The following is a 12,804-nucleotide window of genomic DNA, read 5'->3' as shown; positions in this document are numbered from 1 at the left end:
CCTTCACCTTTCCTACCTATCACCTCCCTGCTTCCTCTCCCCCACCCCTTTATCTTTCCCCTTAGTGGTTTTTCACCTGGCACCTACCAGCCTTCTCCTTCCGACCCTCCCCCCACCTTCTCTGCCCCTTCCCTCTACTGTCCTGATGAGGGGTTCCGGCCCGAAACATCAACACATCATTTCCACGGATGCTGCCCGACCTGTTGAATTCCTCAAGCATGTTGTGAGCATCTCTAGGAAGAGGTACAGTTGACGTTTTGGGCCAAGACCCTTTGTCAGGACTAACTGAAAGAAGAGCTGGTAAGAGATTTGAAAGTGGAGGGGGAAGGGGGAGATCCAAAATGATAGGAGAAGACAGGAGGGGGAGGGATCTGCCCTCCTGTCTTCTATCATTTTGGATCTCTTCCCTCCCCAACCCCACTTTCAAATCTCTTAATAGCTCTTATTTCAGTTAGTCCTGACGAAGGGTCTCGGCCCCAAACGTCGACTGTACCTCTTCCTAGAGATGCTGCCTGGCCTGATGTGTTCACCAGCAACTTTGATGGGTGTTTCTTGAAACTCCAGCATCTGCAGATTTCCTCCTGTAAGGGTAATAAAAAGTTAGTTTAAGCAGATTGGCCATTATGGGAAGTGCCATATTGTGAGTGAACAGAGAGTGGGGAACTGAAGCTTTGGTTCAAGAGCCTACAACAAGACAGGTAGAGTCTAAGTTCAGGTTTCTGCCAAGTTTCCATTTCTTTATTAGTGCCCAGCTAGAGTACTGAGAATGGATCTAGGTCACGCAAGATGTGAGAGATCTGGGAGACCGCTTGTCCTCCTGATTACCATATCTGTGATGTGCAGCTTCTTACAAACTAGGTTAGGGAACTGGAGCTGGTTGACTACTGGCTCATTTGTGAAACGAAAAATTCATAGGAGCTACAGGGAGGTGACTCAGGAAAGGGAATGGTGCATTTGGTGTACAGGTAGATGCAATGTGTAGAGACTGTGAGAAGGGTAAGTAGTGGGAAGGACACAATTGTAGTCAGTTGGATGGGTTGAAGTGTGTGTTGTAATGCAAGAGTATCAAGGACAAGAGCATGGGTCAATACATGGAACTTTGAGGCCAAGTACAGCACCAATGCCATATTTACTACTGTTGTTGGCTGAATTAAATTTGGTTATGGATCAGTATATAGGAGGGAGATTGAAAATCTGACTGAGTGGTGCCACAACAACAACCTCCCTCTGTGTCAGCAAAACCAAGGAGCTAATTTTTGACTTCAGGAGGAAGAAACTGAAGGTCCATGTGTCAGTCCTCATCAGGGGATTTGAAGTGGAGAGTGGTAGCAGCTTTAAATTCCTCTGTATCATTATTTCAGACGATCTGTTCTGGATCCAGCATGTAACTGGCAGTACAAAGAAGTGGCAGCACCTCTTTCTTAGAACTTTGCAAAGATTTGGCATGCTATCTAAAACTCTGAAAAACAGCAGATGCATGGTGGAGAGTACACTGAATGGTTGCATCATGGCCTGGTGTGGTAGAACCAATGTCCTTGAACAGAAAAGCCTACAAAAAGTGGATTCAGCCCACTGCAAGCTATCCCCACCACTGAGCACATCTATACGAAGTGCTGTTGCAGGAAAGCAACATTCATCATTAAAGAATTCCAGCCTCTCTTCTCACTGCTACCATCAGGAAGGAGGTCCGAATTTGTTGTGTGTGATCTTCATTAATTCTATTGTGTTTCTTTGTATTTACTACGAATACCCACATGAAGATGAATCTTCATTGTGACACATGAATTTTGAACTACAACATTGTGGCCATCATGGAGGCTTGCCTTGCACAAGGCTGACAGATGTTCCGGGGATTATATGTTTCAAAAGGGACAGGGGGGGAGGTAAAAGGTGAGGATGGCATTATCACAACACAGAAATGGAGGAGTAAAACAGGAAGGAACAATCACTCAAAAGGGGTTATTCCACCAATAGCAACAGAAATGCTGAGGATTTTGTAAAGGTGGTTAACATGGTTGATTTTAAGTTCCCTAATACTGACTGGTACATCCTTAGCACAAAAGGCTTAGATAGGGCAGGATTTGTCAAGTGGGTCCAGGAAGGATTCCTGGTGCATATGTAGACAAGCTGACTAGAGGAGAGGCCATACTGGATCTGGTACTAGGCAATGTACCTGGTCAGTTGGCAGATCTCAGTGGGTGAGCATCTTGGAGAAAGTAAGCATAATTCCCTAACCTTTATCATGACCTTGGACAGGATTAGAATCAGACAGTATGGAAGAGTATTTAACTGGGTGGAAGGCAGGAACTTGAGAGCATAAATTTTGAACAAATGTAATCCAGGGAATGCACAATGGAAACGTGGTGGTAGATTAGGGAGTTCTTGCATGTGGTTCTGGATAGTTCTATCCTACTGAGAAAGGGAAAGAATAGTAGGGGGAAGGAACCATAGTTGACAAGAGATATGGAGCATCTAGTCAAGAGGAAGAAAGAAGCTTAAGTTTGAGGAACCAAGGATCAGAGAGGGCTCTAGAGAGTTACAAGGAGCTGAAGAATGGATTTAGGTGAGGTAGAAGGGGACATGAGAAAATCTTGCTGAATAGGAATTAAGGAAAACCCCAAGGCATTCCATGCATATGTGGAGAACAGGAGAATGACAGGAGTGTGGGTAGGTTCAATCAGAGCAAAAAGAAGAAACGTGCCTAGAGGGAGGAGGTAGGGGAGATTCTTAACGAATACTTTGCTTCAGGATTAAGCAGTGCGAGGGATCTTGATGCTCACGAGGAGCATAAATCAGGCTGATACTGTATGCTTGAACATGACATTAAGGAAGCGGATGTGCTGGAACTTTTGAAATATATTAGGATACATGAGTGTCTGGGGCTGAACAGTATATACCCCCAGTTACTATGGAAGTGAGGGAAGAGATTGCTATGCCTTTGACAATGATCTCTGCATCCTCACTGGCCACAGCAGTAGTACCAAATGATTGGAGGGTGGCAAATATTAACTCCTTTGTTCAAGAAAGGGAATAGGGAGAACCCTGGGAATTGCAGACTAGTGAATCTTACATTAGAGATGGGCAAAGTATTAAAGAGGATTCTTATTGGCAGGATTTACCAGCATTTGGAGATGCATGGTATGATTAAGGATAGTCATCATGGCTTTGTGAGGGGTAGGTACTGCCTCACGAGCCTGATTCAATTCTTTTGAGGAAGTGACAAAACAGGTAATAGACATAGCGCAGTGGATGTGGTGTATATGAATTTTAATAAGGCTTTTGATATGGCTTCATATGGTAGGCTCATTCAAAAAGTCAGGAGGCATGGGATCCAGGGAAGCTTAGCTTTGTGTATTCTGCTTGAAGTCGGTGATCAGTGGTGTTCCACCGGGATTTGCTCTGGGTCCCCTGCTCTTTCTGACTTTTATCAATGACTTGGATGAGGAAGTGAAAGAGCAGGTTAGTAAATTTGCAGATGACATGAAGGTTGATGATGTGGATTGTGGAGTAAGTAGTTGTAGGTTACAACTTGGGAAGTCAAATACAGGACTGTCACAGTGAATGACATGGCCCTGGGGAGTGTTGTAAGACACAGGAACAGTGAGGTACATGTACATTGTTCTCTGAAAGTGGAGTCACAGGTAGGCAGGCTGACCTTCAGCAGTCAGGGCATTGAATATAGCAATTGGGAGGTCATGGTGTGGTTGTATAAGACAATTGTGAGGCTGCCCTTGGAGTATTGAGTTCAATTTTGGTCTTCCTGTTATAGGAAAGGTATTATTAAATGGCATAGTGTGTAGAAAAGATTTACAACAATGTTGCTGGGATTAGAGGCCCTGACTTACAGGAAGAGGTTGGACTGGCTAGCACTTTGTTGGAGCTTAGACTGAAGGGTGATTTTATGGAGATGTATACAATCACTAGGAGCATCAATGTGGTGAACGCACTCATTCTTTTTCCAGGGAATGGAAAAATCAAGAACTTGAGGGATAGGTTTAAGATGAGAGGGAAAATATTTAATAGGAACTTGAGGGTGAATATATGGAATGAGTTGCCAGAGGAAGAGGTTGAGGCAGGAAAAATAAAAACCTTTAAGATACTGTATGCGGACAGGTTAATGGATAGGAAAGGTTTAGAGGGCAATGGGACTAGCTGAGACGGGGCACCTTGTTCGGCATGGAGCTAAAGACACAAACACGAGGAGATCTGCAGATGCTGGAAATTCAAGCAACACACACAAAATGCTGGTGGAACGCAGCAGGCCAGACAGCATCCATAGGAAGAAGCACAGTCGACGTTTTGGGCCGAGACGAAGGGTTTCAGCCCGAAACGTCGACTGTGCTTCTTCCTATGGACGCTGTCTGGCCTGCTGCGTTCCACCAGCATTTTTTGTGTGTTGATGGAGCTAAAGAGCCTGGCTCCTTGCCCGGACTCTGGTGATCAGATCACATCAGATCAGATATCTGTACACATTGTCAAGCTGGACAGCCCATTGCCCGGACTCTGGTGATCAGATCAGATCACATCAGATATCTGTACACAGTGTCAAGCTGGACAGCCCATTTGAAAAGGGGGTTCAACTGATTCTGGAGATCAATGTGATCATTGTGATTGACGATCACTCTCAAGACTCATCACAGCTGGGTCTCCTGATCCACATCTATTCTCACTACCTCGCCACTGCAATAGAGACAGAGGCAGTGAACGTGTGCAGAGGAACATGGTTTAACATTAACACAAGTTCCAATCAACTTGCTCCTGTGACTACACAGTAAGTGTGCTGGTATTAGGACTGAGAAATGATGGTTGTCACCATCAGTGAAGTGCAACACAGTGAGAGCTTGCTGAGACTCTACCAGCCGTGACGAGATTTCACTGCACCGTAGACCGGTCTTGAAGTCAGATGGATTCCTGAGTTGAAGTGCTGGGCCTCTGAGGAGACATGAGGTGGATTCATCTATAGTCAGCAGAGCTCAGTAGAATAAGAGGTTATTCTGTCATTCAGAGGATGGGTTTGGCACACAGAGCTGGCATATTATATGCAGGACTATAGAACTGGGAATTGTCAGAGGGAGAATTGTTTGTTGCTCTTGGGTGCAGCTTTTCATTGATTCTGTTGTGTTTCTTATAAATGCCCGCAAGAAAATGAACCTCAGGGTTGTATGTGGCGATATATAGGAAATCAAATCCTTAGAAAAAGATGACATAGAATCAGAAAATATAGGATCATTGTGGGTAGAGTTAAGGAACTGCAGGGGTAAAACGACCCTGATGGGAGTTATATACAGGCCTCTCAACAGTAACCAGGATGTGGGATACACATTAGAATGGGAGACAGAAAATGAATATCCAAAGGGCAATGTAACAGCAGTCATGGGGGATCCAATGTGCAGGTAGATTGGGAAAATCAGGTTGGTGCTGATTTTGGATGCCAAGAGAGAATTTGTAGATTGCCTATGAGATGGCATTTTAGAGCAGCTTGTGGTTGGGCCACCAGGGGATCAGCCATTCTGGACTGGGTGTTGTGCAATTAAATGGATTCGATACGGCAGCTTAAAGCAAAGCAATCCTGAGGAGGCAGTGATCATAATATGATAGAATTCATCCTTCAATTTGAGAGTGAGAAGCTAAAGTCAGATGATTTGGTATTACAGTGGAGTAAAGAGAATTACAGCAGCATTAGAGAGCAGCTGACCAAAGTTGACTGGAAGGGGAGACTACTAGGTCTCATGGTGCTCGACAGAGACATCCCAAAGAGGTAGAGGTATTCTAAAGGCAGGAGGCAAAACCAAGAGGGCACGCAATAGCACAAATATTAGTAGGAAGTTAGAGGATTGGAAAGCTTTTAAAAGCCAAAAGAAGACAACCAAAAAGCCATTAGGAGGGAAAAGGTGAAATATCAGAATCAGGTTTATTATGACCATCATGTGTCATGAAATTTGTTACCTTAGCAGCAGCAGTTCAATGCAATACATAATATATAAAATAATAAAATGGTAATAATATATATTTTTTTGAATAGATTAAAAATCATGCAAAAACAGAAATAATATATATTAAAAAAGCGAGGTAGTGTTCATGGGTTCAATGTCATTTAGAAATTGGATGGCAGAGGGGAAGAAGCTGTTCCTGAGTTGCTGAGTGTGTGTCTTCAGGCTTCTGTATCTCCTAGCCAATGGTAACAGTGAGAAAAGGGCATGCCCTGGGTCCTGGAGCTCCTTAATAATGGCTGCTGCTTTCCTGACATACCGCTCCTTGAAGGTGTCCTGGGAACTTTGTAGGTTAGTACCCAAGATGGAGCTGACTAGATTTATAGCTTCTTTCGGTCCTGTGCAGTAGCCCCTCTATACCAGACAGTGATGCAGCCTGTCAGAATGCTCTCTACTGTACAACTATATAAGTTTTTGAGTGTATTTGTTGCCAAACCAAATCTCTACAAACTCCTAATGAAGTCTGTCTTGCCTTCTTTATAACTGCATTGATATGTTGGGACCAGGTTAGGTCCTCAGAAATCTTGATACCCAGGAACTTGAAACTGCTCACTCTCTCCACTATGAGGATTGGTATGTGTTCCTGCGTCTTACCCTTCCTGAAGTCTACAATCGGCTCTTTCATCTTACTGACGCTAAGTGCAAGGTTGATGCTGTGACACCAATCCACTAGTTGGCATATCTCGTTCCTGTACGCCTTCTCGTCACCATCTGAGATTCTGTCAACAACGGTTCTATCATCAGCAAATCTATAGATGGTATTTGACCTACGCCTAGCCACACAGTCATGTGTATATAGAGAGTACAGCAGTGGGATCAGCACATGCCCCTGAAGTGCACCAGTGTTGATCATCAGCGAGGAGATACGTTATCAGCAATCCACACAGATCGTGGTCTTCCTCTTTAGGAAGTCGAGAATCCAATTGCAGAAGGAGGTACAGAGGCCCAGTTTCTGTAACTTCTCAATCAGGATTGTGGGAATGATGGTATTAAATGCTGAGCTATAGTCGATGAACAGCATCCTGACATGGGTGGTTGTGTTGTCCAGGTGGTCTAAAGCCATGCGAAGAGCCGTTAAAATTGCACCTGCCGTTGACCTATTGTGGCAATAGGCAAATTGCAATGGGTCCAGGTCTTTGCTGATGCAGGAGTTCAGCCTAGTCATGACAAACTTCCCAAAGCATTTCATCACTGTAGATGCGAGTGCTACCGGGCGATAGTCATTAAGGCAGCTCACATTATTCTTCTGAGGCACTGGTATAATTGTTGCCTTTTTGAAGCAAGTGGGAACTTCTGCCCATAGCAGTGAGCGGCTGAATTGTCTGAAAACTCCCGCTAGTTGGTTGGCACAGGTTTTCAGAGCCTTACCAGGTACTCCCACCTTGCAAGGGTTCACTCTCTTTAAAGACAGCCTAACATGAAGTTAAGCTAGCCAATAATATTGAAGAGGATACCAAATGTATTTTCAGATAATATAAAGAATAGGAGAGATCAGCGGAGATATTGGACTGCTGGAAAATGATGGATGAGAGGTAGTAATAGGGGACAATGAAATGGGGGACAAACTGATTAAGTATTTCGCATCAGTCTTAACTGTAGAAGACAACAGCAGTATGCTGGAAGTGTGAGAATTTCAGGGGAACGGACTAAGTGGCAAATGGAAAGTGTATGGTCGTGCACTTTGGTGGGGAAAAAAATAAAGGCATAGACTACTTTCTAAAAGATGAACTTGCAGGTCAAGTTGGTGGTGAGGAAGGAAAATGCAATTATTAGGATTCATTTCAAGAGGACTAGGATATAAAAGCAAGGATGTAATGCTGAGGCTTTATAAGGAACTGGTGAGGCCTCACTTGGAGTACTGTGAGCAGCTTTGTGCCCTTTATCTAAGAAAGGATGTGCTGACGTTGGAGAGGGTTCAAAGGAAGTTCGTGAAAATAATTCCGGGAATGAAAGGTTTGTCATGAGGAGCATTTGATGACTCTGAACCTGAACTTCTGGAGTTTAGAAGAATGAGGGGGGAATCCCATTGAAACCTATCAAATATTGAAAGGTCTACATAGAGTGGATGTGGAGAGGATGCTTCCTGTATCGGGTGAGTCTAGGACCAGAGGGCACAGCCTCAGAACAGATGGATGTCCATTGAGAATGGAGAGGGGGAGGAATTTATTTAGCCAGAGGTTGCTGAATCTGTGGAGGCCAGGTCAAGGTGGAGGTTGATGATAAGTCAGGTTGTGAAAGGTTATGGGGGGAAGGCAGGAGCTTGGGCTTGATAAATGCATCAGCCATGATGAAATGGTAGAGCAGATGTGATGGGCCAAATGGCCTAATTCTGCTGCTATGTTTTATGGTCTCTTAAGTACTTTGAACTTTTGGAGATGGATACCTTGTCACTGAATACTGTCAAATCTGAAGTCATAAGCCTTTGGGCAGGAAGAGAATGAGAAGGACGTGAAGAAGGGGTGAGAAAGGCACGGAGCCAGCACAGTGTGGCATGCTTCTCGGAGTCGTTACCTCATTTCCATCGTTATTTGTTTCAAAGATGCAGCAGTTCAGCATTGCCTTGCTCTCTGTTTCAGGAGATCGTGCCACAAAGCCAATTAACCTCTTGTTATCCTGATGGGTTGCAGACAGGGACACCTCGCTGAGAGGGAACTGGAATACAGATGTAATCATGAAATATCAATATTACACATCAGCCTTGGATCATCTCACCAGGTCACAGCCGTCGTTTTCTTACATTGCAAAGGCGTAGACCCCAGGCTTCATCAACCATTTTGAACTGGAGACTGAATGGTTAAAGCTCATTATTACAACAGAATTGTTACTTACACTTATCTTTGTATTCTGAGTGTACGGATCAATGAACCTGTAAAGAAATAGAATAATTCATCTACTGACAGTAAATTGTACTTGATATTCCTTATTGTTTTTCTCTACAATTCAAACTTTTTCACTAAAATTAACATTAAAATTTGCACAAAGCACCAAGCTTTTACTTGTTTTCTACCACACACATCATTCACTTAGATAAAAAAAACAAGATCACATGAAAGTGTTGAATCCAGCATGCATTGTGCACAAGTCCTTTCCAATAACCATGGCAATATTCATTTAAAAAAGTTGTTTGTAAACACTTCACCCGGTAGTTCATGAATGAACAAATCTGACACAGACATGGACTTTTTGTGGATGTTTGTCAGAAATTCAGTTCATCTGCTGCATTCACTCCAGTGTTACTGGCAGGGCTCAACGCTCCGTGGGCAGGGAAGCCTTCAGTGAAATAGTTACAAGTGGTGCCCCTGTCTGAAGATAAAAGCACACCAACCACCATCTCTTCAGAAGGCTGCTGACCAGCCGCTGGATAATGAGGCAGGATTTTTGAAATTCGGACGGACACAGTGAGCCTTGCCATACAGTATGTCTATCGAAGCCCTGGTTTAAGCTGCTCCAGCACAGTACAGGTCCTACGGCTCATGATGTTGTGCCGACCTTATAACCTATTCTAAGATCCATCTGACCCTTCCCTCCTACATAACTTCATTTTTCTATCATTCATGAGCCCACCTAAGAGTTCATTAAATGCCCCATTGTATCTGCCTCTACCACTACACCTGGCAGTGCATGCCATGTACCCACCACTCTCTGTGTAAAAGAAACTTCCCTCTGACATCCTACACCTGCCTCCAATCACCTTAAAATTATACAGCTTCATATTTGCTGTTTCCACCCTGAGAAAAAGTCTCTGGCTTCTTGCTCCTTATCATCTTGTGCATCTCTGACAAGTCACCTCTCAGCCTCCTTCGCTCCAAAGAGAAAGCTCTAGCTTGCTCAACCAACCCTTGCAAGACATGCCGTCGAGTCCAGGCAGCACCCTGGTAAATCTTCACTTCATACATCCTCCCTATAATGAGGCAACACCCTGGTAAATCTTCACTTCATACATTCTCCCCATAAGGAGGCAACACCCTGGTAAATCTTCACTTCATACATCCTCCCTATAATGAGGCAACACCCTGGTAAATCGCCACTTCATACTCTCAGTAGCTTCCACATCCTCCCTATAATGAGGCAACCAGAGTTTTACAGAGCTGTACCATTATCTTGCAGCTCTGGAACTGAATCCCCTGATATTGAAGGCCAACTCGCTACACTCCTCCTAAACAACCCTATCAATTTGCATGGCAACTCTTGAGGAATTTATGACATGCAAAGAATCCTGCCGTTAACTCTGTATTCAGCCTTCAAATTCAACCTATTCACAGTGAATCACTTTACAATTTTGTGGGTTGAACTCAATCTGCCATTTCTCAGCATAGCCCCGCATGCTGTCAAGTCCCTTTGCAACTAAAATCAACCCTCCACGCTATAACACTGGGGTATAGCACTACTGGGGACGCGTCTGTCACTGTGTAACACTGGGCTACAGTACTGCTGGGGACAGACCTGTCACTGTATAACACTGGGATACAGTATTAGTGCAGATGGGTGTGTCACTTTATAACTCTGGGGTACAGCACCGGTGGGGACAGATCTGTCACTGTACCAGTGGGGTGGGTTTGTCACTGTATAACATTGGGGTACAGTACCAGTGGGGACAGATCTGTCACTGTATAACACTGGGGTACAGTACCAGTGGGGATGGGTGTGTCACTGCATAACACCAGGGTACAGTACCAGTGGGGACGGGTGCATTACTGTATAACACTGGGGTACAGTATCAGTGGGGATGGATCTGTTACTGTATAACACTGGGGTACAGTACCAGTGAGGACAGGTCTGTCACTGTATAACTGGGGTACAGTATCAGTGGGAACAGGTCTGTCACTGAATAACACTGGGGTACAGTACCGGTGGGGATGGGTGTGTCACTGCATAACACGGGTACAGTACTAGTGGGGACGGGTCTGTTACTGTATAACACTGGGGTACAGTACCAGTGAGGACAGGTCTGTTGCTGTATAACTGGGGTACAGACAGTATCAGTGGGGACAGATCTGTCACTGTATAACACTGGGGTACAGTACCAGTGGGGACGGGTCTGTTACTGTATAACACTGGGGTACAGTATCAGTGGGGATGGATCTGTTACTGTATAACACTGGGGTACAGTACCAGTGAGGACAGGTCTGTCGCTGTATAACTGGGGTACAGTATCAGTGGGAACAGGTCTGTCACTGTATAACACTGGGGTACAGTACCGGTGGGGATGGGTGTGTCACTGCATAACACGGGTACAGTACTAGTGGGGACGGGTCTGTTACTGTATAACACTGGTGTACAGTACCAGTGAGGACAGGTCTGTTGCTGTATAACTGGGGTACAGTACTGGTGGTGGTGAGGTACCAAAGAGTAGAAATGCTTTGTGGAATACAGCACAGTTCTATATGTCAGTACGATGAAGATATTCTGCATCTGGCATCATACCAAGAAGATGTGCAGCCGTCCGGTGAAAAATGATATCGTATCCGTTAAATAGGGGCCGTGGACAATTCTGATTTGATGGAGATGGACGTGAAAGCACAGAGGAACATCTAGAAAAATTTCTGAAACGCTCGTTCGCTGCTGTCGTTACTGTGCGGTCGGGAATGTTTTGGAGGGAAGGCCTCAAAATCCCTGGCTTTGCCTGCTGTTGGCGACCGAGATGGAGGTCGAATCGTTCGGATAGAGATGGTGCTCAGTACTCGGTGTCGGAGAGCTGATCGGAGCTCAAAGTTTTCGGGTGACTCAGAGTCGGACCGTGGTCAGATATGGCAGGGAGAGTTTTTCTTCCTTCTCCCGTCTGCGTGAGATGTGGGACATTTGAGAGACTTTGAACTTTTACTGTGCTCATGGATTTCTTCATCAAGTTATGGTATTGTTGCACTGTTGTAACTATATGTTATAATTATGTGGTTTTGTTAGTTTTTTTCTGTCTTGGTCTGTCTTGTGTTTTGTGATATCACACCGGAGGAAATAATGTATCATTTCTTAATGCATGCATTACTAAATGACAATAAAAGAGGACTGCGTGTCTTCATAATCTAGTAGATGTTCTGGTTGTTCAGGAGCTTCTCGAGAAACTATTGTACTATGACAGAATTCTAAATTAATCCCAAAAGTTGTTTTTTCAAAATGAGGATAAATGAAAACTGCTCAAACACCCAGAGGTGTCAGTGAGTGGGAACATCAATGAAAGGGTTAAAAGGAAAGCAGCAAGCAATGGTTTACATGAAGAATCAATTCATCCTGCACTAGATTATATTCCGACAGGTTTAATGTGTTGTAAAAACAGTAAACCTGCACAGCAGGTACATTTCTGAAACCACTAAATGAAAATCTCAGCATCCACGAGGGGACGGAAAGTACAGTATGGGGTGGCTGCTGTAAAGATAATGTGGGCCCCTTAGAGCGTGACACAGGTGAAACTATAACACAAGCAATTCTGCAGACGCTGGAAATCCACACACGGAATGCTGGAGGAACTCAGCAGCTCAGACATCTATGGAATGAATAAACATTTGGCATCTTGGGCCGAGACACTTCTTCGGGTGAAACTATACCGAGCAATAAGGAAATGGTAGAGGAATTAAACAAATGTGTTGTGTCTGTCTTTTGAATATATTAATTTTAGAACAGAACCACAGGAGGGGGAATGGGGAATCCACTGTTCATTTAACCAGACCTCCATCTACCTGGTGCCATTTTCCCACAAGGCTACAGCTGATGCACAGATCTATTTTGTGTTTCAAATGAACACACTGAATAGACAATGTTGAACATTCTCTCAGCAGAGAAATTTGTCGTTCTGGTCCAACCACTGACATTGTGATCAAGA

General features: G+C 44.3%; 2 protein-coding genes across 8 annotated transcripts in view; one reads left to right on the top strand and one right to left on the bottom strand.

Moving 5' to 3' along the window:
* Nucleotides 1-8,961, top strand: part of washc4 (WASH complex subunit 4) — a 115,528-nt gene extending 106,567 nt beyond the window's left edge. For 2 of the 3 annotated variants that reach the window (XR_011882965.1, XR_011882964.1), the window contains one exon: nt 8,567-8,961. The gene's annotated coding sequence lies outside the window, so the exon portion shown is untranslated. The remainder of the gene's footprint in view (nt 1-8,566) is intronic. The other variant, XM_072241680.1, reaches the window with a different exon arrangement.
* appl2 (adaptor protein, phosphotyrosine interaction, PH domain and leucine zipper containing 2) overlaps nt 1-12,804 on the bottom strand; it is a 137,603-nt gene that overhangs the window by 8,721 nt on the left and 116,078 nt on the right. For all 5 annotated transcript variants that reach the window (XM_072241685.1, XM_072241682.1, XM_072241681.1 and 2 more), the window contains 2 exons: nt 8,820-8,856; nt 8,502-8,642 (listed from right to left, as the gene is read on the bottom strand). In XM_072241685.1, the coding sequence (XP_072097786.1) occupies nt 8,502-8,642; nt 8,820-8,856 (178 nt within the window). The remainder of the gene's footprint in view (nt 1-8,501; nt 8,643-8,819; nt 8,857-12,804) is intronic.

Source organism: Mobula birostris, chromosome 23, assembly GCF_030028105.1.
Source record: "Mobula birostris isolate sMobBir1 chromosome 23, sMobBir1.hap1, whole genome shotgun sequence".
Taxonomy (NCBI): Eukaryota; Metazoa; Chordata; class Chondrichthyes; order Myliobatiformes; family Myliobatidae; genus Mobula; species Mobula birostris.
This window is presented reverse-complemented; position numbering and strand designations above follow the sequence as displayed.